The sequence below is a fragment of the Gouania willdenowi genome, chromosome 5 (genome assembly GCF_900634775.1).
Source record: "Gouania willdenowi chromosome 5, fGouWil2.1, whole genome shotgun sequence".
Taxonomy (NCBI): Eukaryota; Metazoa; Chordata; class Actinopteri; order Blenniiformes; family Gobiesocidae; genus Gouania; species Gouania willdenowi.
This window is the reverse complement of record NC_041048.1, coordinates 14,657,563-14,674,790: the sequence shown is the minus strand read 5'-3', so window position 1 is coordinate 14,674,790 and position 17,228 is coordinate 14,657,563. Positions and strand designations below refer to the sequence as shown.

The 17,228-nt window shown below is 41.2% G+C and overlaps 1 protein-coding gene across 2 annotated transcripts; it reads right to left on the bottom strand.

Annotated features, from left to right (window-relative positions):
• Positions 1-280: 280 nt before the first annotated feature.
• On the bottom strand, positions 281-17,228 carry LOC114463531 (alpha-1,3-galactosyltransferase 2-like). 2 transcript variants are annotated; one of them, XM_028447143.1, is made up of 7 exons: positions 17,115-17,228; positions 15,119-15,120; positions 6,221-6,287; positions 6,023-6,112; positions 4,904-4,987; positions 2,771-2,908; positions 281-1,653 (listed from the first exon to the last, which is right to left on the bottom strand). In XM_028447143.1, exons 3-7 carry the CDS (start codon positions 6,223-6,225, stop codon positions 957-959), a joined length of 1,014 nt encoding a protein of 337 aa, XP_028302944.1. In that variant the 5' UTR covers positions 6,226-6,287; positions 15,119-15,120; positions 17,115-17,228; the 3' UTR covers positions 281-956. The 2 variants fall into 2 exon arrangements, with proteins under 2 accessions (XP_028302944.1, XP_028302945.1); XM_028447144.1 differs by lacking the exons at positions 6,023-6,112; positions 6,221-6,287; positions 15,119-15,120; positions 17,115-17,228 and adding an exon at positions 5,308-6,006.

Here is a 17,228-nt window from a genome sequence, read left to right as displayed (position 1 = left end):
AGGGCCTTCTGTTTTGTATAGTTAAATTCATTTTCTTGTCTTCTCATATGCCTTTTACCTTTTTATTTACCCTTTACACAAAGAGGACAATAATAGTCACTTTCTTTTTTAATGTCTCACACCTCCTACAACTCATGTTCGTGCGTCTAAACACAAATTGCAGCTGTTGTTTCTTGTGGTGTGGAAGTGATGACAAAAAGGTGGTGTGGAAAAAGTCTTCGGACCCATGACTTGTAAATAATAAGCAGTTTATTAATACAATCAAAAGTCATAACAGGTTACAAGAAATGAAGAGAGCTGCTGGCCAATTGATGCAAAACTCTGAGCTACTCAGAGTCTGTGTTCGCATATATGTTTCAAAATAAGTCCTCCCACCTTTTGACATTGGCTCATCACCCTATAAGAAAACCACCCAGTTCTAGGCTGTGAAAGTACAAAGAAACAGTTTATCATCATGTGGAGACATAGGAAAGGAAATTTGAGCCTGGGGCCTCATCAGCTCAGTATCACAGATTTGGTAAATCATGTCTTAGATCTGGAACAGATAATCAGTTCCCAATTTTCTGATAACGACCCACACCGGTGTCAATGTTCTCATTGGCTCAAAACCTACTACTCCCCTCAATTGTCAAAATAGGTGCCCCTCGATTTATCACTCCAGAGAGTTCAGGTCGGACACAGAGTCTAAAGGCCTGTTTTTACCATCTAACCATAGCACCCCCAAATTCTTGTGAGATTACTCAAAGAAGTTTAGGGCCTCTGTTTAACCAATAGTTTTACAGATACATCTTTTCTGGAAGAATTCTTTATTGAAAAGGACTATAAACCTTTAATATCACACGTTAAATGCTTTAATACACTTCAGCAGCAAAAATATCTGAAAGCATGTTTCAAGTGTTTTGAAAGATTTCCTCCTAAATTATTGATTCAGATTACTAAGCAAAATTTCACAAATTTCAATTGTTTCCAGAAAGAGCTCGCAGTGTATTGTATTGTTTCGGTGCCCACAGCAGGCGAGTAATCTTAATGTCCCACCCGTGGTTGACCCTGCTGTCCCAGCAGTACTCAGGAGAAAGTACCCGACTGGGTTTGTGCAGCCAGAAGTATTTGTTTAAATGACTCTCGTCGTGCCACCGAGCCTCCACTTTGTTCTCTTTGTCACGCATGATGCTGTGGTAGCAGGAGTCAGTCAAAGCTTTCACATTCCACCACGATCCACCGAAGATGGCCGCATGGTAGTAGAAGTCCCCGGCGCTCATGTGTGCTTCAGACTTTGGGTTTCGGTCGTAGGGGAACCTATTGTTGGGACGGTGGTAGGAGTGAGAATGGAGCAGGGCCACAGAGTCCCCGAGAGCCTCGGAGCCAAATCTTCCGGTAAACACCTGATCCACGTCGAAGCAGAACACGTGTGTGCAACAGTGACGAATTTCCTTCCTGATGATTTCTGATATCGTCTTCATTCGCATCATGGATATATCCTGCCACCTGGGGAGCTTTTCCACTTTAACCACAGTCAGGCTTCGGTTTGGACCAAGCTCCAAGTGGGGCACCTTTTCTGGAGTGTCCGTAAAAACGTAGTAAGAAACTGGCAAACCGGACATGAAATGACGCTCTGATGACCTCAAAAAGGAGTCCAGGTAAGCATCCAGGTACCTACAATAATGAAAATAATGATAACTCCTTTATCTTCTATACCTATTTACCACATCAATCAGGTCGCTGTTGGTGCCCATGTCGAGCTTACAATGGACGTAAGGTAGGAACACCTTGCACAGGATGCCAGTCTGTCACAGGCAGGGGCATAGCACCACATTTTGGGCCATGGGTACAAACCCTACTGTAAGTTATGTAAACTTTTTTTTTTGCCCGGAAACTATACTTGCATTATTATATAAGCTTTTTTTTTTCTTCACAGTAAGCTAATGACTTCATATCCATCAACTAAATATTGTATTTGTGACGCACTTTTGCTACAATTTAGTGGTGGCTGGTAGATGTAATTTTTTGGGGGGTATAACTAAATAAAATGAGTAAGCAGTTGTGTTTCCTCATTTGTCTTTCTCCTTTCTGTCCCTGCATTTTTGGCAATCTAGTTTTCCTTTCTTGAGAAAAGACATGGTTTCCTGCTGCTGTCTATCTCCCGCTCCTTGTCACATCCGCAGTTCAAGCCTACCTGCCACAGTGCGCAGCAGAAACACATGCGAGTCCTACAATTTGCACTGTTTTAAAGGGGGTGGTAGCTTGGGCCCTGATGCAGCATGAATATTTGTTTTTAGTACAAAACTGTGCTTAACAACCAGTTTATTTTCACACAGGGCCTGTTTCATTCCAGTATAAAGCATCTAAAAATGTTTAAAATGTGTTTTCGTACATATATAACAGACTTCTGAGGGCCCCTCTCTGCTTTGGGGTTTGGGTACTCAGTGCACCCAGTCTGATGCCCATGGTCACAGAGCCAAACCATGGAGACAAACATGTATTCACAAACTCATTCATAGATACGCGCTATTTAAAAACTCAAATTAACCTAGCATTGTGAGAGGAAATCAGAGTACCTAGAGAGATGCCACACATGCAAACTCAAGAGAGGTCCAAGAAAAGTTAATCCCAGTATTATTTGTATTTTCAGTAGCAGTAGGACCAGGTTGCAGGTATAAGGATTTCTTTAAAGACTTGGATAATAAAAAGGTAAGTGGTGATTTCCTTTCTTCCTAAGTATCTGCATAGCCAGGAGGGACTGCAGTACACTAGAATCAGCAGAAAACCGTACCTGCCCACAGCAAACACAGTTAAAGCGACTGAAGAGTCTTTCTTCTTATGTGTCTGGTCGTACAGGTCAGGGTCAAACATTCCCTCCCAGATAATTGGAGCGTTCCAAGATGTGCATGTCTGCACATCATGTCTCGACCTGAAGAGCACAAAGTAGTTCAATGACATTTCATCAGACTCAGCAAAGCATGTCCTGGATTCTGAGCTAGTCTCTTGTGGACTGGGAGAGTTTGAGTTTGCAGATTATTTGAGGACAAAGTTGATGGACATACGTCAGAGCATTGTGTGCATTTGCATTATCATTTTGTAAGATTTTTGCCGGATCCAGCCTTGGTACACAAATTATGCATTTGAGTCTTAATGACCTTTAACATATTCTTAAACAATTACTTTATAGGCTTACATGCATTTAAAGCTGGGGTTTGTAAGTTTTTTTTTGTTTTTATGAAAAATCCATAATCATCTTTGAGCATGTTGTAATCAAAGAGTTCTGAGTGGACAGTGAATCTCATATCCTTCTCCTGGCTCTGTAAGGTTAACTTTATATATCAAGGAGCGTGACGCTCCTAGAATCTGGATGTCAGCCAATCAGAGATCTTTCTACAAACACGTGGGCTGTTTTTGGCGTTACTATTGGCTGCTCATCTGAAGTCATATTCAGGTTCAGGTACCCTCTGTGAAACGACCGAGGTGGAGAAGCAACTGTTTAAAAGCACTATTGTAGTCTGGATGCAGAGTGTTGGTTATCAGTCCACTCAGAACGGCAGGCAGCTGAGATCACAGCCCCCTCTGTGTGTGTTTGTGGCGGGGTCGAGCCGACGGCAGCAGCCGCTGCTCAGAGCAGTAACAATCGAATGATACGTACATTCATGTTAGTCTCTATAACACCAGAAAAAAAGTCCATACACTAGTCTATATTGAGAAAAAAGTCACTAAGAGCGTTCACAAAAGACACCAGTAAGGGAGGTTGAGTTTCGGTTTCAAAACAGAGTGGAGTGAGGATTCACGTACTGCAGCCAAAGGGGACACATTATACCCATTTTTTACCTTTTAAAACAGTTCCCTGTGGTCCAAATAACATATTCATGCTGGGGTTTGGTCAAAACATAACAGAAATCAAGCAAGAGGAGAGGTTTTAGACCAGGGATAAAACAGCTCTTTCAGATCGCTCCGTTTTCCTTCTCTCTTCCGCTGGGTGTCCCGAAACATGTTTTGAGGTGTTGGAAACAGTCGGGGGTGAAGTGATTGGCACACACTAACAAGTACTTCCCAACTACGGTTGCCATTGAAAATGAAATCTAGCCACTTCCTCTTGTGGCTTCAGCAGCTTCAGTTCGAAGCAAAACCCGATTTAACTTGTGATGATTAGCGAGCGGGAGTTTGTTTCCGCACTAGATAGCAGACATCAACCGATATCATGTATCAATATTTCACTGTGGATTGTAGTACAGAGCTTGGATCTTTTCCCTTCATCAGCAAGAATATCAATTTTTTGGGGGAATTTTTCTGGATTTGTGATGGACAGATGAAGATTTAGTCATCGTGTGCTGCGCAAATTCAGTAGGAGATGAGTTACTTTATGTTGCCATCTTGTGTGTTTTTTTAAGTGAATTTGTCATTTTAATGGTCCTTTAGTGTTTTTTTGTCATGGTTTTGTATATTTTATTGTTCTTTTGTGTATTTTTCTATCTTTATTGTCATTTTTGTGTATATATGTTGCCGTCTTGGGTGTGTTTTGAGTATATTTGTGTTTTTAATGGTCCTTTAGCGTGTTGTTGTTGTTGTGTACTTTCATATTTTTCTGTAATTTGTGTGTATTTTTTTCAGATTATGATGATTAAACACTTGTTATCAATGGATCTAATAGTGGATATAAAATCAATGTAGGACTACAACATAGGGTGAAAATCACAATATGTGGGAAATGAGCAGCTTGGCGAAGGTCTGCGCTCTCTGAGTGCTTTTCTAGTGTTTGTCATGTAACCACTACATCTTTGTTAAATAGTGGTGCTTTGTTTTTGATCTGTGTAATGTTTCTGGAGTAGGATTGGTTGAACGTTGACTGTAAAGCTATGATATGAGAACAATGACACTCGCACTTTGTGCAACCAATATAGGTTCTGTATCTTCTTACCAAAGATCCAGGCTGGCATCTGCACTGTTGTCCTGAATCAACATCTTTGCACATTTGTCCACGGTCAGGAAATGTATAGTAAATCTGCCATCAAAAACACAATAAAGTAAAAAAAAAAATAATAATAAAAAAACCTGCATCTGAAAACTATTGCTTAATGAAGGGATCAATAACATCATTTTGATTATAGAAGAGATGTAGATTTGGCCAATATTTGTAACTATAAAATAAAAGATAATTTTACAAAAATTTTGCTTAACCTAAATTTGAATGACAAAAGTTTACCATTAAAAAACCTTTAAATACAGTGGGAGAAAAAATCTGATAGGTTGCTGATACATCAAAGATCTAACACAGGGAAACCATTACACACATACACTTCTTTATTGAATGGAAAGACTCACCTGAACAAGAACACAAGTTTTTGGAGTGTGGGAGGAAATCGAGGCATACAGTACTTGACGCTTTAACACTGCGACTCAAAGCCACCACCCAGCCCAGAAACAAGTAAATGTATTAGCCGTTTGGTTTTAATCTTTCATATCTTTGATCCTCTAAAATGTAAACCCTGGTGACACAAAGCCACAAAAGGCTGATAAGCGCGAGTTCAGTTTGCACTGGGATTAGCAGATGTATAAAACAGATGTGAATACATGGCAAAAAGCCAATGTATGTCTCCTGTTTATTTGGCAGAGCCAAATATACCCTTTTATTAATAAAATTGATTGACTCCCAACTGTAAATTTTGTGAATTGAAAAGATTATTATTTTTTTTTAAAACAAGACTATGCTTTTATTTTACATTTATTTTAAAGTACAAAGTGGTGACATCAAATTCACCCAAAATCTAATTGCCAATGAATTTGGGTGAAAGAAATCCCAATGTTTTCTAATATTTACCAACTTGATCGACGACTGATGCAAAACTATACAGTATGTGTTGCATGGAAAGGTGTTTCAGTCTCAAAGCTTTGTTATTAACACAATCCAGTAGCTGTTGGCCTCGTGTGCAACTACATCATACTGGTTTTTACTGGAGGACTGATGTGCGACACTGTGATGTCTGTCAGTTTCTGACATTATCATTCAATTAAAAACATAGATGTGTTAGGTAATTACCTTACAGTCAGAGCGGTGAAGAAGAATAGACCCAGTGGCAGTGAAAAACAAAGAGCCACCTTTAAAATCATCCTCACCCTCTGAACATATCTGCAGGAATAAAGATGGTTTTTATCAGAAAACCCTAAAGTGTGCTTGTGTTGTAGGTGAAATTCAAAGAGTAGCTTTTATTTTCTCATATTTGTTTTGAGTACATACCCCATGTTAGGAAGTGCTGAGCCTCAGGGGACAATGCTCCTTCTTATGTCAAAGGTGAAAGAGGCAACTGTGTGTAGAGAAAGAGACTATGCTCAATAACATGCATCTGTTAAGTAATAGTCACAGTCATATATAGGAAACAGGCAAACAACTCAAAAACAGCCATGGAAGTGTTATGGCAAAATTATTAGTTATGCTTAATAATATATTTACTCATATATTTACTCATATATCTTAATCCTTAAGCCTTGGGTTGTAACTTTCCATTGTGTTATTCTCATGTCTTCAACTTTGCTTCTAGGTCTGGGTCAGGCCACCTCTTCCAAAGCACATGATGTCTTCCCAAAACAATACTGAAATCTCACAAGGTCAGACGCATAGGCACCCTCTGTGTACACACTCACATGCCTACACACACTCACATAGTCACACATACACTACAGAAGGTCAAGAAAACTTAGTTTATGATACAAATACTTGGACAACAAACTGTCATCATAACATTTTTTTGTAATCGAACAAATCAAATAAAACACAACAAAGAAAAAAAAAAACACAATTTCCATCATTTTGGACTCAGCAAGGAAACCAAAACACGTTCAGAAATTATTTCTCTAAATGATGCAAATCAGATATCAATCCACAAATGGATTTTCTTCAATCACCAATGACCTTACAGGAACTCACATTTGCCCTTAATCTTCTGCCCAATAATAAAGCTCCTGGTCCAAATGGTTTCCCTGCTGAGTTCTACAAACACTTTTGGTTCATTCTATCACAATTCTTTAACAAAATGATCACAGAATTAAAACATAAATCAAATCTTCCTTCAACTATGAACATAGCAACGATCTCACTCATACTGTATTACAGCCAAACAAAGACCCAACCCTTCCATACAGTTATGGCTCAATCTCTCTCTTCAAAATAGATATTAAAATGATCACCAAAGCACTAGCGGCGCCAGGATTTTGATTGTGGGTGGGCCCCCAGAAAACTGGATGGGCTAGTTAAGATAGTCCAAAAACATGCCCAGCGGGCCCTGGACACCCCCGGGTCCTGCTCCCACTGTGCGGCCTTCACCATGAAGAACATCCGCAGGCGGCTGGCACGACAGGTCCTCCTTGACGTCGACTCTGTCCCTGTGGAAAGGATAGAGACGAGCACCTGTGTGGGGCCGAGCTGGGGTTCCCAGTCTGACATTGCCTTTTTCCCTCCGCTCAGGAAGAACACTCTTGATTTGCACTGCAGGTTCGGCAATAACGTGACCTCGGACTTCCTCATCTCAGAAGACGAGGAGGACGACGATATTTTCGTGACCCTGGCGCGGGCTGAAAAGCCCATGACCTCTGCCGCTTCCACTGAGGGAGTGGAAGGAAGCACCCCGGCTTCTCCCCTCCTCTCCCCTCCTCACCCTCCTCGCCACAGGTAGGACTGGCCGTTCACCAACAGGGGCGCTGTGTCGGGCGTTCCTTCCCTGGATTGCTGGGACATGGAGGGCCTGGGCCTGCTTCGCATGCTTCCAGTGGAGCCTGCTCCCTCAGGCTCCTGTTCTTTCACCCCGGAAACCAAGCCTGCCTGGGAAGTCCGACTGTCTGCAGTCAGCCCTGTCGGAGCGCGCCTACAAAGCTTCGGCGCTTTCAACCAGGGCTCTGAACATCCTCTCGCTGCTCACAGCGTACCAGGCCACGAGGAGCGCGATGGGGGCCTTGGTCCTCCAGGAACAGGCCCGATGGCTCGACCTGGCGAGCCTTTCCGAGGCGGAGAAGGGGAACATCCTGCACATGCCTGTTGTCCCGGAAGGCTCAGCGCTACTCAATGTAGCGGTGCTGCGAGGCAAAGGAAGCCCTTGGTCCTGTCTCCACCTGCTCGCCGCAAGGTGTTCCCGGCTCCTCAGGGGACACAGTTCAAAAGCCCAAAAATGTTTACACCTTGGCCTCCACAACCGATGGGTCAGGGTTGACACAGACCACCTCTTCGGTGATGCGGCTGGATGTTCCCCGTTCTCCAGCCCCACTTGTTCTGCCATTCAGCGTGCTCCCGGGGGTCCCCCACGCCCCCGCCTTCCTTCAGCCACGACTCGTTAAATCCTCTTTAAACTGACCTTGTAAACACTTAATTCCTAATGCAAATTTCATTCTGAATTACACACACACACACACCCTTTTATACTGTACATAGATAAATTATATATATGGTAAGAGCAATAAATGACATGTATTAGTCCATGCTAAATCTTTACCCTTAAAAGTCCTTGATTTTGTGACAAATCAGAGAACTGTGAATCACATGTTTAGCACACTTGTTCTAGCCGAAAGTTGAGACAAGCAGAAAATTCATGTGTGTGAATAGGATAATTGTTTACACACTCAGAGAAACCAGAACCCATGTGACCAGGCTACAGCAATGAATAACTGTGTGCATGTTAAAGACAAACAGAGAAATAACCAAAAACAGGTGACTCAGTCAGTAGTTTAGTCAAAGCTGATGATTAATGTTTTATTGAATTTAAACTGTTGAGTGTTTTTATTATTCCTATTTTTAATTTTTCTAAATGCTGCACCTTTAACACTAGAAGTCCAATTGAGGGGTCATTTGATCTTTATACCTATAAAGCCCACAGAAGGGTTATTTGACCTGAAGATTTTTACCTAGCACCTTCTCCTAAGCTGCAAACAGACGCTTTTGTTATGTAAACAAGGCACCACAGGAGGCGGAGCCACTTTTTTTCAGTTCTTGCTGAGGTTTATTGATGAGGAGTGTGTGACATGAGAAATATACAAAAGAACAACTGAGATTTGTTTTTTGTTTGCTTTTATCATAGTTTAGGAAAACAGGAAAATAGTACAAAATACAAGTAATAAAACAAATTTTTACAATTTGAAAAAAGTATGCATTATTAGGTGTCTGCGTGTGTGTGTGTGTGTGTGTGTGTCTGTGCATCATTTCAGCTCTCACTCCCTCACTCAGCATTGGTCGGAACATATCTGGCACTGCCATATATGTTCTTTCTACATTTGCCACATGTGTATTTGTAGCAGTCAACACATCGTACAGAGGCACAATTTTTCATGCATCGATGGTTGACCTGACACTTGGCCCTTTTCCCAGGACCAGGTGTGGGAGGTTGTTGAAGAAGAAGTTGCTCCTTGCATTCCTTCTTCGCACCCACATGAGAGTTAGACAACTCTGTTGCAAGCTCCAACAGGAAGTCTATCCGTCTCTCCTGCCTCCCGGTGCATGTTTGATAAAGCACATATGCATTCAGTGCTGCCATGTCAATCATGTTGTAGAACACTGCGACTGGCCATCGCCGTGTTCCAGTCCGCACACTGTACTCCTGGTCCATCACATCTATGCCGCACTTTGTGGTGTTGTATCGGGTGATGGTGTTTGGCTTCCTTTTGGTGGTATCCTCAGTCTCAACCATGCTGTGCATGCTGCTGAGAACGTAGATGGTCTTCTTCATGTGGAGTGCCCCCGTGGCACTCCATATGTGCCACGGGGGCTCCAGGGGGGCTATTTTTCTAATGACTATTCCTCCGGTAATGCTCGTTGAATCGGGCTGTAATTCGACATGGATATTCTATGAGCGGATGTCAAGAGCCGCGGGGGTGGGGGGTCGGGGCCCACCCACTTTTCTGGTCATTTCTAAATGTATCGGAACATAGTTGTGTGATATCATTTCAAAGGCAATTCAACGTAGATTGCATTTTTACGTCGCACAATTTCATTTGTTTTACTCAGTGGAACCGAGTCATTTCACTGAATTCTCAGGAACGTGGAACGTGCTATTCGGCGCTGAGAAGTTCCGCGGGCCCGGCCGTAGTTCATCAGAACTTGTTTTTTACAACTGCAGCATACACCTTAAATGTTCCAATCTTTTTTCATTGTAAAACATTGAACAATTGTGAAACAATACAAATGTGTTGTTTTAAATGCACATGAGGTAGTTATCTCAAATATAAATGAAAAGTTTAGAGCATTGCTGTACAAAATTCTAAATTATACCACTTCCTTTAATCTTTCCTTTTTTCAGATTTTAAAAACAAACAACACTTGTGCAACAGGTTGCATTGCAGAACTGTTTGAAGCTCTTTTCCAAAAATAAAGTACACCGCAGTGTTTTGGTTTTGCAAATAAAGAAAATCACAAGGTTTGAGGTAGATGATAAAATAATAATCTACAGGACAAACTAACAAAGCATCTTAAACCACCACTAAAGTGTTTTAAGTTTTAGATTTCTTTGTAGTGCAAAAAATATATAATAATATTAATGTCCAAATGCAGAAGCTTTGTGGATATTTAAATGTAAAAATATCAATCTAAATATAAATTGCAACACCTTACAGGAAAAAAGCTGCTAAAAGTCAAATGTTCTACAAAAAAGCGTTTTGTTTGCAGTGCATCCTTTGTTCATTGTCATTATTTTCCCTCTTCATCTTCCCTTTTTTAAAAATATTAATATAATAATAAGTCAGGTTTTGTTTCCCTGGATTAATCTGTATTTGCCTTTTGTTGTTTTTAGTTGTATGGAATGTTTCATAATCCTGAACCATTTAAACAGATTTGCTTCATATTAATTCAGTGGTTCAGAAAGCTATGATGGGCTCCATTTGATTAAGTTCAATGTGACAAAATACAACACAATAAACTTAAATGCCATCTCAAACTTTATCGTCAACCACTTTGAAACTAAATAAGATACATTGTTATTTTCACAGCACACACAATGACACACAGGTGTTGATGAAAACAAGACCTTTAACATACCTGAGTGGTGAATTCAATGCGGTTTGTCTAGTTTACAGAGGAATTTCCCTGCGAATCGTGTTAACTGTGCCAAGGATAGTGGTTTTCAATCTAAGCAGTCATTGTGCAAGTGAGAGCGATGTGAAGAAATTGTCGGTGGTGACAGTTCGGCCCTTGTTCATGAATGGTTACATCAGCCTCATCACTACACTTTCTGACAGTCTCTCCCCACTAGGACGACTGGGGTCCTTGCCAAGATATGGGAGGACATTGCAGATGTACTTGGATTTCAAGTCACAAGCCACCCAAAATTTGATCCCCAACTTGTCAGGTTTTGTTGCAATGTACTGCAGGAAACAGCAGCGAGTCTTTGACGGGAAAAGCTGTTCATCAATAGTGATGTGTCGACCAGGGTTGTAGGATGTGATGCAGTTGGTGACAAACAATCCCCACACATCGGAAATTGCAGCAAACTTATCGATCTCCGCTCGCTCACTGCGCGTGAACATGTCATCAAAGCGTATGTGTCGCATGATGTCTTGGGGCCGGTTTCGGGACATAGTTGCCATGATCCGTGGGTTTCCCAGGTTTGCTGACTAGCTGAAATGAAGTCTCATTTGAGAGCAAGCTATAAGCTATTTCTATGAATATGCAAATTTGGACCATTTCACACCTGACCGGTGACCCTACATGACAATGTGAGAAATGATCAATGAACGATCCTCTCAAAACTCCCCTGTTTGTACGCCTCTTTTTGTGCCACAGTCAGACAATTGAGCAACAAACAAGTGAAATCTGCATTACAGTTGATGATACTCATATCCAATGTGAGAAGCAGTATTATAGTTAGAGCTCCTCTGCTTCCTACTCTTGTATTTTCTCTATTTACTTTTATTGTTGATAGTTTTTTATTTTATTTACTTTTTTTAACACCTGTAAAATGTTTTTGAAATGTGCTTATAGATAAAATGTATTGTTATTATTGATAGTAAAGCTAGATTTTCGAGTGTGAAAAGCACAGTATGCGTTCTCACTTTGAAAAGGTAAATTTACGAGGTATACCATTCTCTAACCAGGTCCATGATTATTTTCATTAAGATATTATTTTACAAATTTGAAGCGCACAAGATGGACAGGCCGATAAGTGAAACAGCACTGTTTAGCTGATTGATCACTGTTGAAAAGCCAGGAAAAACCTGATTTTTTTTTAACTTGTGTGCAGCTTTAGCTTTAGCAGCTAACTCATCATTTCTACTTTGGAGGCCTAATTCGGAAGTACTGAACCAGAGCGAGAGTGTGAAAAGGCTTGTAAGGTGTGAAAAATTCCTCTCCCCCTCCCCTGCTGAGTCCTCCAGCAATGGTCACATTGCTTCATTTACAAATGAAAGGATGGTGATTGTCGGTGTCAGGTTGAGCTGAGGGTCTTTTGACCCATTACCGGGACTTAGAGGGTGTCTGGAAAATCCTGGGACTTCTAGTGTTAATCATGTAAAGCATTGAATTGCTTTATATGATTGATTGCCTTGTCTTGCCTTGTGATTTAGTAGAATTTTGTTGGAAATTGCAAGATTTCAGAAAAATTGAGAGTTCTTTCAATCACTGTGACCAACGTGGACAAAAGTCTACGTCTGTCAGAGTTTTAATTAATCGTGCAGCAGCAGCTGAGTGATCACAGCTGCGACGCACGAGTCTGTGTGGCTTTAAATGTAACTAAGTCCATATTTCTAGTGCAATATAATGCTTCACCTTATTCCAGGGTTAGAAGAGCATAAGAGGAAAAGGACTTAATGCACACCGGAGAATGCGCGTAAAGCCAGATTTGAATGGGAACATCCACATTTCAGGGCTGCTCCACCCACAGTGCGTAACTGGGATGAAGGCGCACAGAAACTGACTTACTGTAAGTAGTGGGGGAGAATAGCACACAGCCAAAAACAGCACCGCTGCGCTGCTTTTTGGACTTACACACATAGAAGAATAGAGCCCATAGTTGGAGCTTAAGTAGAGTTGTCAATTATGGCCAAATGAGTATGTGTTTGAAGGTTGGATGTACAAAGAGGTGTACATACTCTGTACTCTGTAGTGTTATAAAGGGGTATATTTGTGGGTGCAAAATAAAATAGTGTGTGCGATTTCCCTGGTTTAATTCTATGCGACATGCACATGATAAATGTGTTTGTTTTTTTGACTCATTTGTATATATTTTTTGTTTGGTGTATTTTTCTGTATTTAAACTGGTTAAAATTGCTACACCTCTGTTATTCGTGAATGGATCGGGCTGAAATTTGGTAGGTATATTTATTTATTTATTTATTTATTTATTTTTTTTTTTTTTTTTTTTTTTTTTTTAGAAGTGCAATCTTTTGACAGCAATGCATATTTTATTATTGCAATTAAATAAATTTATTTATTTCATTGCATAATTGTGACCGTCACCAGCCCTCCCTAGGGAAGGGTAAGAAATACTTTATTAAAGGGAGGATGTAAAAAAGAGAGGGCAGTGTTACACCAAGGTGAGGGGTTGGAGGGGGGTGGGGAAGTTAGCAGGGAAGAGGGATACAAGATAGGATATGGAATGGGTGAGGAATAGTTTTAAGTGATGCGATGTGAAATTGTGGTTGTGTATATTGTGTTTATTGTTGTGTTGTCAAGCCAGTTTGGTGACCAGTGTGTGGTTTAGGAATAATGGTGGTGGCTGTGAACAGAGGAAGAGGTGAGTGGAAATTCCATAAAACAGGTATTTGGGAACAACGTGTCTAAGGTTGAGCCCAGTATGAGTGTTATCCCACAGCCCAAGGCCAGTGCATCCATGACAAATGTATTTCCAAGTACCGCCACTGCAAAACCCAAGAGCCGCCCCCGGGCCCGAAGAAGCAGTCAGGCCAGCAGCAAGAGCAGGCAGCCTAAGGGCCCCCGGCGACCACCCCACGGCCAAGCAGTCCCCCGAACGCCCCCAAGATCCCAAGCCGAGAGGCAGCCATCGCCCCCCATACACACCCGAGAAAGCCCCAAGGAGCCAAGGACCCAGCGCACCACGCCACCGATCCCACCCCCCAACCCCCAGACCCCCCACCCCATCGACCCCCCCACCCCCCCCCCCCCACCCCCGCGCCCAACCCCCCGAGGGGAGGGCCCCGAGAACTCCCTGCCCGAGGCCCAGCGGAGGAGCCGAAGCCCACACCCAGCAGACGACCAGAACCGCGCCGAACAGGCAGCCAGTGGGCACCCGCCGGCGAGCCCAGAGCCAGCAGGGGCCCGACCCCAGGCCAGAAGGACCCGGAACGGATGCAGCACCAGGAGCAGCCCGCCCAGGGAGGACGACCACACCCCAAGCCGCATAAGGCACCAGGGGGTAGGTATATTTATGCATGTGTACGCAGGACAAGATTTTTGATTTGGGGCCAAGGGCCAAATTGAAAAAAAAATGAAAGTCGATTTCTCATTTATTTGCGAGTCAAATATTACAACGGTTGGTGGTACCAAATCATTGGCACATACCAATAAATAAATGGGGCCCATTACCCCGTACGTGTCACAGGGGTGCAAGGGGTACCCCGGGGGCCCCATTTTTTAAATGACTACTCCTTGGTTAGTTATCGTGAGATCGGAATGCAGTTTGGTATGAACACTCTTTGAATGAATATGATGAGACGCTCGGAGCCCAATTTCCAAATTTATGGGAACATAGTTGTGTGATATATCGTTTTAAAGGTAATTCATCGTAGATTACGATTATGCCTCACACAATTTGATCAGGGGCCCACCCCCTTTTTTTAAAGGCAATTTCCATTAAAGTTGTTTTCTCATTTATTTGTGAGTCAAATATTGCGACAGTTTGTGCTACCAAATTACTGACACATACCAATATATGAATGGGGCCCATTACTCCATATGTGCCACTGGGGGCTCCAGGGGAACCATTTTTCAAATGACTACTCCTGCTCGTTGAATCAGGCTGTAATTTGACATGGATATTCTATGAGCGGATGTCAAGAGCCTCTTGGAGACCTTTTTGAAGGGGGGTTCCACTGTTTTACTCAGTAAAACTGAGTCATTTCACTGAATTCTCAGGAACGTGGAACGTGCTATTCGGCGCTGAGAAGTTTCGCGGGCCCGGCCGTAGTTCATCAGAACTTGTTTTTTTACATCTGCAGCATACACCTTAAATGTTCCAATCTTATTTCATTGTAAAACATTGAACAATTGTGAAACAATACAAATGTGTTGTTTTAAATGCACGAGGTAGTTATCTCAAATATAAATGAAAAGTTTAGAGGATTGCTGTACAAAATACTAAATTATACCACTTCCTTTAATCTTTCCTTTTTTCAGATTTTAACTGTTTCCATCTTATCACTTTTTTCTATGACATCCTTCTGCTGTTAACATAGCTTACGGTTCCTGATTTGTGGATACTAGTCAGTTTTTTTTTTTTTGTTGAACAGCTCGACGACACATAACAAAAGTTGTTCTATTTTCAATGTGGTTAATTCTAGTTATAGTCACAAGTAAAGTTTTAGCAGGCCTGCGTGTTCCTGAAACCAGGTCCACATTTGTGGAGTTAGTAAAATCAGAAAGGACAGTACAGATATCCTCTGGGCTGGGATTTGCCCCGTACACAGTGAAGCTAGCGCAAAACGTGATTGGCCGACTTATCACAAGGCAGTCGAGCCTCTACTCTGTGAATTTAAGGATCATGTAAAAGCAGTGTGTGTATTGTGCGAGTGTTGAACCGGGCATGTTTCTAAAGCAACAGAATCCTTTGTAAAGACAGAGTAATACAATCTAACAAAGGAACAAAGACCGATAAATAGAATATAACAAAGAAACAAAGACCGATAAATAGAATATAACAAAGGAACAAAGACCGATAAATAGAATATAACAAAGGAACAAAGACCGATAAATAGAATATAACAAAGGAACAAAGACCGATAAATAGAATATAACAAAGGAACAAAGACCGATAAATAGAATATAACAAAGGAACAAAAAGACTGAGAAATAGAATCTAACAAAGGAACAAATATCGATAACTAGTATCGAACAAAGGATTAAAGACAGATAGATAGAGTCTAACAAAGGAAAAAAAGCCGATAGATAGAATCTAACAAAGGAACAAAATACTGATAAACAGAATCTACCAAAAGGAACAAAGGCCGATAAATTGAATCTAACAAAGGATCAAAGGCCGATAAAATAGAATCTAACAAAGGGACAAAGGCCGATAAAATAGAATCTAACAAAGGGACAGAGGCCGATAAAATAGAATCTAACAAAGGGACAAAGGCCGATAAAATAGAATCTAACAAAGGATCAAAGGCCGATAAAATAGAATCTAACAAAGGATCAAAGGCCGATAAAATAGAATCTAAAAAAGGGGCAAAGGCCGATAAAATAGAATCTAACAAAGGGACAAAGGCCGATAAAATAGAATCTAACAAAGGATCAAAGGCCGATAAAATAGAATTTAACAAAGGGACAAAGGCCAATAAAATAGAATCTAACAAAGGGACAAAGGCCGATAAAATTGAATCTAACAAAGGGACAAAGGCCGATAAAATAGAATCTAACAAAGGGACAAAGGCCGATAAAATTGAATCTAACAAAGGGACAAAGGCCGATAAAATAGAATCTAACAAAGGATCAAAGGCCGATAAAATAGAATCTAACAAAGGGACAAAGGCCGATAAAATAGAATCTAACAAAGGATCAAAGGCCGATAAAATAGAATCTAACAAAGGGACAAAGGCCAATAAAATAGAATCTAACAAAGGGACAAAGGCCGATAAAATAGAATCTAACAAAGGGACAAAGGCCGATAAAATAGAATCTAACATAGGATCAAAGGCCGATAAAATAGAATCTAACAAAGGATAAAAGGCCGATAAATAGAATCTAACAAAAGATCAAAGACCAAAGTATGGAAATGTGTGCTTTACTATTTAAAAAGTAAAACTAACCTTTTTCTTTTCTTGTCTTAAGAGTTCTCAACTCATCTTAGGACTCAAACACGTAGGACTCATATGGTAGATTTCCAGTCATTCAAACTGCATCCACCACCACCACCACACTACAAGTGTACTGTACACTAACTCAAATGGACTGGACACACACTCACACACAAACTGTAATTACTTACGAGACCAACTTTGCACATTAATAACGTCTCCTCCTCAGAGTCCACGTTTCTGCAAATTCATAGCATAAAGTCCATCCAGTAGAGCAGCCCAGTGTGCATATGAAGTCAGCAGCA